Source organism: Jaculus jaculus, chromosome 9 (assembly GCF_020740685.1).
Source record: "Jaculus jaculus isolate mJacJac1 chromosome 9, mJacJac1.mat.Y.cur, whole genome shotgun sequence".
NCBI classification, from domain to species: domain Eukaryota; kingdom Metazoa; phylum Chordata; class Mammalia; order Rodentia; family Dipodidae; genus Jaculus; species Jaculus jaculus.
The window spans coordinates 116,604,742-116,616,158 of record NC_059110.1 but is presented as its reverse complement, the minus strand read 5'-3'; the positions used below and the strand labels follow the sequence as shown (position 1 = coordinate 116,616,158).

Sequence of the window (11,417 nt, the reverse complement as noted above, 5' to 3'; positions counted from 1 at the left end):
TTGGCCTGAGGTGGGGAAGGAATAAGGAAGCTGCTCCCCACTGATAAGACCTGAAGCTTTCATCTTTTGGATTAAGGCATTCCCACTTCCTCCTCCCAGGACTTTGGGCCCCCTCAGCCAGCCATGTTGGGGCATCAGTGTTACCATCCGTGCATTTTCAGCCAGTTCTTAGTGTGGCTGCACTGGCACGGCCAATGTGGAGAAAGGGGGATAAATGGATTTTGGTTCAAGTGGGGAGGAGCTGGGGACAAAGTGGACTCACTCTGGTCTTTAGGCTCTGAGATTAAGCACAGCTGTTCAACTGAACAGCTTCGCTTCTTCTGGGTGAAAACTCTTCTCAAACTAAGACTTGGGCTGTAGAGACTACCTAGTGGTTAAGGTGCTTGCCTGCAAAGCCAAAGGACCCAGGTTCAATTCCCCAAGATCTATGTAAGCCAGATGCACAAGGTGGCACACGTGTCTGGAGACTATTTGCAGCAGCTGGATGCCCTGACATGCCCGCTCTCTCTCAAATAAATAAAATAAAATATTAAATATATATATAAACGGGGGCTGGAGAGATAGTTTAGTGGTTAAGGCATTTGTCCGCAAAGCCAAAAGACCTCAAGTTTGACTCTCCAGGACCCAAGCAAGCCATATATACAAGGGGACACATGTGTCTGGAATTTGTTTGCAGTGGCTGGAGGCTCTGGTGTGCCCACTCTCTCTCTCTCAAATAAATTAAAAAAATATTTTAAATAAGTAAATACCTCCCCCCACACACACACAAAGACTTGATTCCGGAGCTGGAAATATGGCTCAATGGTAAAAAGCCTGAAGGCCCGCTTCAATCCCCCAGGACCCATGTAAAGCCAGATACATAAAATGGTGCGTGCATCTGAAGTTCGTTTGCAGCAGCAGCAGGCCTCAGTGCACCTGTTCTCTCTCCTCATCTCTCAAAGTAAGTATTCTTTTTTTTTTTTTTAAACTTTCTGCCAGGCGTGGTGGCGCACACCTTTTTTTTTTTAAATATTTTATTTATTTATTTGAGAGCGACAGAGACAGAAAGACAGATAGAGGGGGAGAGAGAGAATGGGCGCGCCAGGGCTTCCAGCCTCTGCAAACGAACTCCAGACGCGTGCACCCCCTTGTGCATCTGGCTAACGTGGGACCTGGGGAACCGAGCCTCGAACCGGGGTCCTTAGGCTTCACAGGCGAGCGCTTAACGGCTAAACCATCTCTCCAGCCCAAAATAAGTATTCTTAAAAACAAGACTTCATTCTGGTTGGGGTCACTGGAGGGGGCCCTGCTCTGACTTCTCAGATCAGTACTCTGGCAAACACACATGGCACAGGATGGGACCCTGCTGTTTACTGAATTGAGTCCATTGAAAGAAAGGTTCTTTCTGCTGCCCCGTGGCCTTGCCAAGAGTCCAAGATGTAGTGGATGTTGCTGAAAGACAGAAACAAAGAACTGTTAGGGATGATAAATCACAGCCACTTAAAAAAAATTGAGAGAGCGAGAGAGAAAAGGGTGGGGGAAGAATGGGCATTCCAGTGCCACCAGCCCCTGCAAATGAATTCCAGATGCATGCACCACCATGTGCATCTGGCTAACGTGGGTCCTGGGAAATCAAAACGAAGTCGTTTGGCTTTGCAGGCAGGTGCTTTAATGGCTAAGCCATCTCTCCAGCCCCACCTTTTATGTATTTGGTTTTGGTATTTCGAGGTAGGGTCTCACTCTGTAGTCCCAGGCTGGCCTTGAATTCATGGCAATCCACCTAACACAGCCTCCTGAGTGTGTGCCACTATCCCTGGCTTCCACATCCTCCTCTTAGTATGTGTGTGTGTGTGTGTGTTGCTAGAGATTGAACTTAGGACTTCACACAAGTGCTCTTTCACTGAGTCACATCCCTCTTGATCTCTCTCTATACGTGTTAATTTTTTTTTAAATTTACTTACACATTATGTGTATGGGCACACCAGATTGATTCTCTTGTTGCTGGAAATGAACACAATGTTTATGACATTTGTGTTGTCCAGCTCATGTATGGGTGGCTTGGGAATTGAATCTAGGCCTGCAGACTTTAAAGCAAGCACCATTAACTGCTGAGTCCCTTGGTCTCATCTTCCTAGTTCCTGACGTGTTTTCTTTCTTTCTTTTTTTTTTTTGAGGTAGGGTCTCACTCTAGCTCAGGCTGACCTGGAATTCACTATGTAGCCCCAGGGTGGCCTCGAACTCATGGTGATTCTCCTACTTCTGCCTCCTGAGTGCTGGGATTAAAGGCGTGCACTACCATGCCCGGCTCCTGATCTGTATTTTCTGATTAAATTTAACCACTGCCTTATCCTACTTGGCCACCCTGTGCCACTTGGAAGTCCCCCCAGCTCCTCCCTTCCTCTCATACTTTATCACGTCAGCACACAGCTAAAAATACTAAGCAAAAAGCTCATGGAACTTTATTCACTGATGAATTCCCAGTAGGAGCACAATATAGTTAGAGTGAACACTTGAATTGCAGTGCATGGTATCTGCGCTCAGCAGCTCATTCCTGCTGGTGTTCAAAGGACACTGTGACAGGAACCCAATATCTGGCATCATTGGTTTTCTTGGCTTTGTGCAGTTAGCTGTGGTATTTCTATTGATATGGTATTTTACACGTTCTTAGACTAGAGTTCAGGCTGCTAAGCATGATTCGTAATTCTTCTAGGGTGTCAGCAATTAAGAAGCAGACAGATCACCTATTCAACATTGGATCCTAAGTTGCTTCAAGGAATTAGATGTCAGAGATCTCAGACAACTTTGTCATTCAGCCAGAGATAAATGCAGCTCAGAAAATTGTGGGCCAAATTAAACATTAGTTCTTTCAGCACAACTAAGATGACCTCTATGGACAATGAAGAAGCACGTGGGAAATCCCTTAAATAAAAACGTACTGAAGCTGCGTGTGGTTGTGCACACCTTTAATTCCAGCACTCGGGAGGCAGTGGTAGGAGGATCGCTGAAAGTTTGAGGCCACCCTGAGACTACATAGTGAATTGCACGTCAGCCTGAGCTAGAGGGAAACCCTACATCAAAACAAACAAAAGCAAAAAAAGTTTTGTTTTTTTTTAAAGAATACTTGATCCTATCTTCTTACCCTCCATTCTGCAATGCTGTAGCCTAGTATTAGCTCACATTTCACTTTTTTTTTTCCTTGTTTTTTTGAGGTAGAGTTTCACTCTAGCCCAGGCCGACCAGGAAGTCACTATGTAGTCCCAGGGTGGCCTCAAACTCATAGCAATTCGCCTCCCAAGTGCTGGGATTAAAGGCACGAGCCACCACATCCAGCCTGCACTGGGGTTTTAATTAGTGATTTAAATTATTTGCAGAAAGACAGAAGGGCCTCTTGCCACTGCAAATGTCCAATGCCATCTCTCTAGCCCTGCACTATTTTTTTTTTCAAGGTAGGGTCTCACTCTAGGCCAGGGTGACCTGGAATTCACTATGTACTCTCAGGATGGCATTGAACTCAAGGCGATCCTACCTCTGCCTCCCGAGTGTTGGGATTAAAGGTGTCAGCATGCTTGGCTTGCAGTAGAGTTTTTAGGAAAACAGGCAGGCAGCTCTGAGCACTCACTCTAGGTTTAAGATGAGTCGATTTTTGATGCAGAGAACACGGCTGTATCAAAAGGCAGCAGACATTGCACAGCTCCTGGAAAGGCTGAGCCAGAGAGAGGAACTAGCCGTACAGACTATGGAAACCCTACATGTTAATCATGCCCTGCTCCTCTGGTGACGTCCTCATGTAGACGCCTTTGCTGCCTCAGTAACAATAGGATTTATTTCCTTATACCGGGCAGAAAGACTCAACATAGTAGTTGTCAGTAAAGGGCTGAGGATGTGATTCAAGCTTGGTTGTACCGAACTTCACATCAAAGTCAAAGGCTGAGCAGACAATTCTTGTTAGCCTATTGCCCATAAAAGAATCCTAAAAACTGGGGCTGGAGGGATGGCTAATCTGTTCAGGTGTTTGCCTGCAAAGCCAAAGGACCTAGGTTCGATTCCCCGGGACCCACGTTGGTCAGATGCACAAGGGGGCACACATCTGGAGTTCGTTTGTAGTGGCTGGAGGCCCTGGCATGCCCACTCATTCTCTCTCTGCCACTTTCTCTGTCAAATAAATAATTTTGAAAAAAGACATTAAAAATAAAAAAGAATCCTAAAAGCCAAAGCCAGAAATACCAAACCTATTTAGTGAACACCAACACGGCCCATGTTGTACTACACAGAGTACAGATGTAAAAAGGAAAAAGTTGGGTGGTTGGTGGAGAGTAGGAAGTCCTTGTGGGAAAAAGGAAGTAGAAAAGAAGTGTGCATTTCCAGTCATCTAAGACTGAGGAAAAAAAATACCAGTTCTTCCTACAGCAATCTTAACTCTTCTCCTTGGACAGCCTGAGCTTTCAGCAGTACAATTCCAAATATCTCAAGTTGCTCATAAGAACCTATTCCTTACAGCTGGCACTCAGGAGGCAGAGGTAGGAGGATAGCCATGAGTTCGAGACCAGACTGAGACTACACAGTAAATTCCAGGTCAGCCTGAGCTGGAATGAGACCCTACCTCGAGAAAATAAAAAAAAAGAACCTATTAATATTTCAAGCAAGACACTGTAACCCACAACTCCCACCTTCTCCAGCTCCAGTGGCAATAATCACAACAGACTCTGCTGAGTTTCCACAAATCATTGGTTTATTAGAAAGTTCCTTTCCTTCTTTTTACAGCATATATATATCTATGATATGTGATAAAGTTAAATACAATCTGTTATGCTTGGAAGGAAGGATAGGTTATTTTGTTTTTCCTTTTTTAAGGTTTTAAAATCACTCTTCAGGAAGTTGAAGAAAACTGCCCCCAGGAAGGCAAAGAGGCAGCCAGAGAGCATGGCTCAATCTACAACCTAGTGGGAAGCAGCACAAAAATGTTAACACTGTTTTATTTAAATATTTACATGGGCTAAAGCAAAGAAAAATGAGTCCCTTCACTTCAAACAGATGATTTCAGTTTTCCAGGGCTGGTCATACAAAAAGTGACACTACTGAATCGGAGGAGGAATACTGAACAGGTAGGAGAGGGACTCAGCCAAGAGCCTTGGCTGCCCAGCGTTTACTTCTCACAAACTCCAGACGTTTTTTCTTTTGAAGGTTTGAGAAGAAATGCATGAACAGAGTCTTGATTTGGGTAAGGAGGGTATGTTTTTTCTGTTAGTTCACTACTCCACCAATTCTAGTCGCAAGACTATGTAGGAATATGCCAGAGGGAACCACTAACAACAAAGGAGATGAGACCTGCAATACAAGCACCTTTGGGTCAGTGTGTTAACTAGGGCTGAGAGCCTGGGTGAAGGCAAGAAGGGGAAGAGGGACTGAGGTGATAGTTCTGGTCAGCGTCATGGGAGAAAAGGAAAAGAAGCCTCTACTGTAGGAACCGAGCTGGGCAGACGGCAAAGGACTGTGAATCAAAAGACTGACACATTTATAAATGTGCTCACCTTCCAACAAAAGGAGAAAACTGTCCCAACTCTATTATCCTCTGGTCTACTTCTACTTCAGTTTCTAGCCAACCCAAAAGGCACATTAAAAAAACTGTCAGAGGGGGCTAAATACTAGGAAGGCAAGTAGACTGCCTGGAACAAGGTACCCAGGGAAACCACGGGCACTCCCCAGACAATCACAGAATTTCACTGCTTCCAGAGGATAAAGCTGTTGATTCAATCTCCCCATCCTCTGTGACGCTCACTTGCTTCTCGGTGTGAAACAAAGCATCATCACAACTGAAAGTCCTCCTGACATCTGCAGTTGACTGTTGCTGCCCAGTAACTCAGAAATCCCCATGCTGGGGGCACCACTTACTGCAGATTACTTAACATTTTGTCCCAGCAAAAAAAAAAAAAAAAAAAAGAAAAAGAAAGAAAGAAAAACAGAAAGTAAAAAAGAAAGAAAAAAAAGCTTTAACATTTTTATAGTTCATAACTACAAAAAATACATGAGTTTGATAAAATATACATGCTTAGTCATTTTTGCGTCTAGCAGAAAACAAATAACTTTATTTTTTTATTTTTATTTTATAACCTTTTAAGTTTCTTAATTCAACTAGGGCAAACATATTTACACAAAGCCACCAGAACAGGATCACTTGAAGAGCTGGATGTAAAAAATATTATTGCAGTATACTACAAATATGGAACCTTTTTAATATGGGCTACAAAAAGCAGCATTTACGTTTATAGAGTTCAGTGCAATTTTTACATTAAAAAATTCTATAAATTAAGAAAACATCAACACAACAGAAGAAAATATACCCTTCAGACACACGAGCTCCTTTCCTGGGGAAGCACATGGGTGATTATGTTCCGCATCGCTTCTACTCATGACGACGGGGTCTCCATTCTGGGGTGTGCAGAACCTCTTCTGGGGCGAGGGACATGACGAGAGCAGTGCCGAATACGTGGCTCTGTTTGTAAGGAAAGTGGATCAAATTGCAGCCTGAGTTGCTTTTGGTTCCAGATCAGACTCCCTTTCCCACCTCACATGGGACAAGTAGTCACCAAGGGATGGTCAAAGATACTGCCCAAAAGTGGTGGAGCTTTCGCTGATGGAGAGACAGTGTGGCCTTCCTTGTGGCACTGAGAAGGCAGGACCACATAGGCCCATGGCAAGTGCTTTGGTGACAACTCACCAGAGAGGAGCAAAATGTTTTAACATTTGTAGAGAGGAGCAAAGGAAAACCTAAGAGGGAGGAGGGGAGTTATCTAAACTGGACAGTTTGGAGATGCTGCTGCAGAGGAGTGGGTAGCACTTACTGGTGTTCCCTAGCTTAGAAACACAGGAGGGAAGAAAGAATAGAAAGGAGGAAAAAATATCCCTGATAGTAAACCCAAAACAAACCTCAAATCTAAACTCATCCCTGCGAGCCAAAACTGGATTCTTTGGCTGTCAGACACTGCCCATCCCAGCTTTCACTTGCTGGTATTAATGGCTCAACACCCTCAGGGGAAGAATTATAGGTCACCTTCCCTGGCCCTACCTAGGTCCCCACTCCCCAACTCATGTGCCATGGCTGGGGGGGTGCTGCAGGTCCTGACCTGAGAAGATGGGGTGAAGTAGTGGGTGAAGGTGGAGAGCAGTGGCAGCTGCCGCAGCAGGCCGTGGAGCAAGGAGGGTAGGGTAGAGGGCAGCGTGAGGGACAGGGTGGAAGGTGAAGGGCCCAGGATGAATGGCTGAGGCAGGGATTATATGGATAGGATGGCTAGCAAGGAAGGTGGCAGGGTGGCCAGGGATGATTGAGTGGGTGAGGTGGGACAGGGAAATGGGGGTCAGATGTGGTTGGGGAATATGATGCACTTGGGCAAGTGGCTGAGGGTGAGGGTGAGGGTGAATGCCAATGGCAGCAGCGGCGGCGGCAGCATGGTGCTGTAGGATGGCATGCTGAACAGTTGTGATGGAGGTGGCAGAGGCGGTGGCTGGCTGCTGGATGTGGATAGGCTGCAGGGCTGGTGTGGCTGGGGCTAGGGCTGCTGAGGCTGGAAAGGCCTTCACTTGCTTGGCCAGAAGCTGCTGCTGGATATGCTGCTGTGCGGCCTGCTGGAGCTTGCTATACTTCTCCATCTCCTCAGGGGTGAAGGTGATGGGCTGGCTTTCCAGGGGAGCCAGAGAAGCATCCTCAGTCCCATCTGCTGACTCAATACTAGGTTCCCCACTGGGAGGGGCGTAACTGGGGAAGTGCTCGAGGTCTGGGGCTATAGGCAACAAGCTGGAATCCACAGGGCCTGGTTGACTGCTGCTATCTAGGGGCTCCAGGGCGTCTCCATCACTGGGGTCGGGGAGGTAGTTATGGATGATGGCTGGATCCCCAGGGTAGCAGTCACTGTGTGCTGAGGTGCCTAGCAGAGCCACAGACTGATCAGAAGCAGCTTCTTCAGACTTTGGCTCTTCTGGGGCTGATAAGGGGCCAGCTGTGTGTTCTGAAGGGAACTGATGCCCAAATGGAGTATCACTGCTCCCTGGGGGCCCATCTTCTGTCTCTGACTGCTCCTGCTCTTCACCTCTTTCCAAGCCAGACTCTTCACATTTCTTGTTGGGCTTTCGGGTAGCTGGGAGCTTCCCTATCAGTGGAAGGACAGGCTTATTACCAAGAGACGGGGGAAGCTTGGGCCCAAAGTAGCCTTGTGGAGGGTCCTTGAACTTGAGTCCAGCCTTACTAGGGGTGGCCAGCACCTCCTCACACACATTGGGTTTCCTCTCCACTTTCCTGGATTGGATCTTCTCTAATAGCAGTCTGGCAGTGACAGAGTTCTTGTCTTCAGGGCTGCAGTCACCTTCTGAACCCCTTCCTGTGACAGTATTGCTATTTTGGGAAGGTGGGCCTGTCTCTTTACTGTCATCTCCTCTGCCATCATCTTTCTTCCCATGACCTTCTCGACCTGGCCGGAAATAGTGAGGAGACTGAGAACGGTAGATCTTTGAGCGAATGAAGTCCCGACGGCCAGAACGTCTCTCCTCAGGGCTCTCACGACCCCATGATCCCTTCCTGGAGCCTGACCTTTGGGAAGGGCTCCTGGTACTGCGGCTGCGATCTCGGCTCCGGCTCCGGCTCCGCTGCCAGCTATGGGCTGTGGTGCTTCGGCTTCTCCGCTTGCTCCGACTGCGACTACAGCTGCTGCTGTGGCTTCGGCCCCGGGATCCTGAGTGCTCCCTGGTATGACTCCGAGATCGGCTTCGGGACTGGCTGCAACTGAGGCTATAGTCATCATCAGACGATGAGTACTTGTGTCGTTTGGACCGGTGTTTGGAGCTGGCATAGTCTGAGTCATCCGAGTCATGAGAACGCTTCGAGTGCCTTCGAGATCGGTCACTGTAGTCACTGTAACTATCGTCAGAGTAACTGTGCTGTCTACTATAGCAGCTCTGGTCGGAAGAGGCATCTGAGCTGCTTGAATACGAACGTCGGGAGGAACGGTGTGAGGAATGGCGCCGGCCAGACCGTGAGCGGCTACGGGAGTGCTCACTGCCTGAGTCTTCCTCCTCCTCCTCCTCTTCTTCCTCCTCCTCCTCACTGTACTGGGATGGAGACTTCTGGTGCAGCCTGTGAGATGACGCATCATCACTGTCCTCATCTCCACTACTGGGCTGGCTCCGATGGCTAGACCGGCTCCTCTGTTTGGCTCCGCCTCTCCGGCGGCAAGATGAAGCTGGAGGTTCACCTCTGTGTTTCCTGCCACCGTGATCTTGCGAAGTACTACCACTGCCACCTTCATCCTTCTTACTATTGCTCCCTTCTTCAGCAGGGACAGATCTTCGCTGGGAATCATCTTGAGCTCTTCGCCGTCTTCTTGGTGGCGCAGGACTGCCACTCCCAGGGGGTTCTGGCTTGGGTCCCCGTTCAGAATCAGCTGGGGCTGATGACTTATCCTTCTTTCGTTTTCGTTTCTTGCGCTTCTTAGACTTCTCCCCAGGCTCTGCCTTAGAACTCTTCTCTTCTGTGTCAGCCTTGTGCTTCCGTTTGTGTTTGCTGGATTTTTTGTGTTTCTTTTTCTTTTTATGTCGGTGGGACTTCCCAGATCTTTCTTTCTTGCTGGGATGGCTTCTCCCAGTGTCTTCATTCTCTGACTCATGGCTGCCCCCAGGCTCTTGTTTGCTCAGGCTGCTACAAGCAGCCCCTGAAGTAGGTGTGTCCATCCTGCTCTCCGAGGAATGCCCTATATTCTCTTCCCCTTCCTTGCTTTTATTTGGCTCTCCAGTATCAAGGCTCTGGAGATTGTCCTTTGAGGGGCCTCCTACATCCTTTGATTTTTCTGTCCCTTTAGCTCTGACATCTTTGTTCCTTGAAAGTTTGAAGTCAAAGTATAAAGGATTACAACTGTAGGAAATAGAGGGCTCAGCCTTGGTGAAAATTAATAGTTCTGATGGCCACTGGAGGGCAGTGCTTTCATCTTTGCTCAAAACTGGGAAGAATGGACCAGTGGGATGCCTGGGTCCTTCCTGGCTTGCTTTCGCTGCTGGGGTGGCCTGAGAAGTTTCTTTAGAAGGATGAGACTCACACATCTGCATCTCAGATGACTTCTGACTCTGGCTTTCTGAACTCTGCTCACCCACATGCTCTCCTGAGGCCTTCTTTGCTTCAGTTTTACTTTCAGGCTCTGAAGATTCAGCCACAGTGGTTTCCTTCTGCTCAGAGACTTCACTAGTTGTCCTTTCTGCTCCTTGGTTTGCTGCCACCTTAACACAGCCTTTAGGCTTGGGAGAACTGCTTGTTTTGTTCTCTGGGGCATTCACTGAGCGTGTACTGTTACCACCTTCCATTTGTTCACTGGCTCTCATAAAGAGCAAGAAGGGGAAGTTAGGCTTGACTTTGCAGTGTGCTGGGGGTGTGTAGTGGTAATACTCGGGCTCTGAAGCTCCAGTTCCTTCTTCTCGCTTCATCCTCTTTAACTTGGACAAGGCTGAGGCAAGGGACCCTCCATCCTGAGGGTCATCATCATCTTTTTTACCATCAAGAGTAGCGCTCCCATCAGTATCTCCAATCTTCTGCAGTCCTTGGTCAGAACTTTTCTCATCAGGTTTAGTTCCATCTTCAGAGGGCCCTTCCTCTGCATGGTCCTTGAAAACTGATGCTATTGATTCAAGTTTGACGGGAGCCTTCTTGGCAAAGGAAAAGGACACTCCCAGTTTTTGCAGTGGGGTTCCCAGATTATTCTTAATGCCAAAGCTGATACCTTGGGAGGGTAATCCAGGAGCTTGTGCCAGTCCAGTGGTATTAGTGATCTGTACTGCAGTGAAGGCCCCCCCTTTATCTGTGGAGAATTCAGATCCCAGGCCACAAGCAGCAGCAGCACCCGTTCCACAGTTTGTCACTGATTCCTCCTTATCCTCATCTCCGCCTTCTTCATCTACGGCCACTGTTGTTGGTCTGAACATAGGACCACTCCCTGGTGCACTAGTGAAAACAAACACGTTTAGAGGTATATTTCATATATCTTGGCCAGTTAGTTACTGCTATTTCTTAAACTGCCTACACTACAAAAAGGCTTAGTTCACAACTCAAAATATTCCAATACCATTTCATACAAGTCTACCTCAACCCGTTTCCAATCTTATTACATTATCCTACTCACTGGTTTACTATTGAATGTATGACTAGAACTATTCAAAAGAAATTTTAGATATTGCTCACCGTAGCATACTTGCCTAGCATGCTAGAGGCCATAGGTTCAATCCTTAGTATCATAAAAACAAAATAAATAAACACAAGGTTATATTTTGTGGGGAATGATGGCTCAAACCTGTAATCATAGCACTTCGGAGGCTGAGACAGGAGGATTGCCATAAGTCTAAGGCCAGCCTGGGATAAAAAGTAAGACTCTGTCTCAATACAACCCCCCTCCAAAAAGTTAAAAGAGTAA

General features: G+C 47.2%; 1 protein-coding gene and 1 non-coding gene across 4 annotated transcripts in view; one reads left to right on the top strand and one right to left on the bottom strand.

Moving 5' to 3' along the window:
* The first annotated feature begins 2,495 nt into the window (after positions 1–2,495).
* LOC123463852 lies at positions 2,496–2,631 on the top strand. The gene has a single exon (XR_006639224.1). It is a non-coding gene; the product is annotated as a small nucleolar RNA SNORA8 (small nucleolar RNA).
* A 2,055-nt stretch (positions 2,632–4,686) lies between these two features.
* Positions 4,687–11,417, bottom strand: part of Gpatch8 (G-patch domain containing 8) — a 30,613-nt gene continuing 23,882 nt past the window's right edge. For all 3 annotated transcript variants that reach the window (XM_045158280.1, XM_045158282.1, XM_045158281.1), the window contains one exon: positions 4,687–10,951. In XM_045158280.1, the coding sequence (XP_045014215.1) occupies positions 7,063–10,951 (3,889 nt within the window). In that variant the 3' untranslated portion in view covers positions 4,687–7,062. The remainder of the gene's footprint in view (positions 10,952–11,417) is intronic.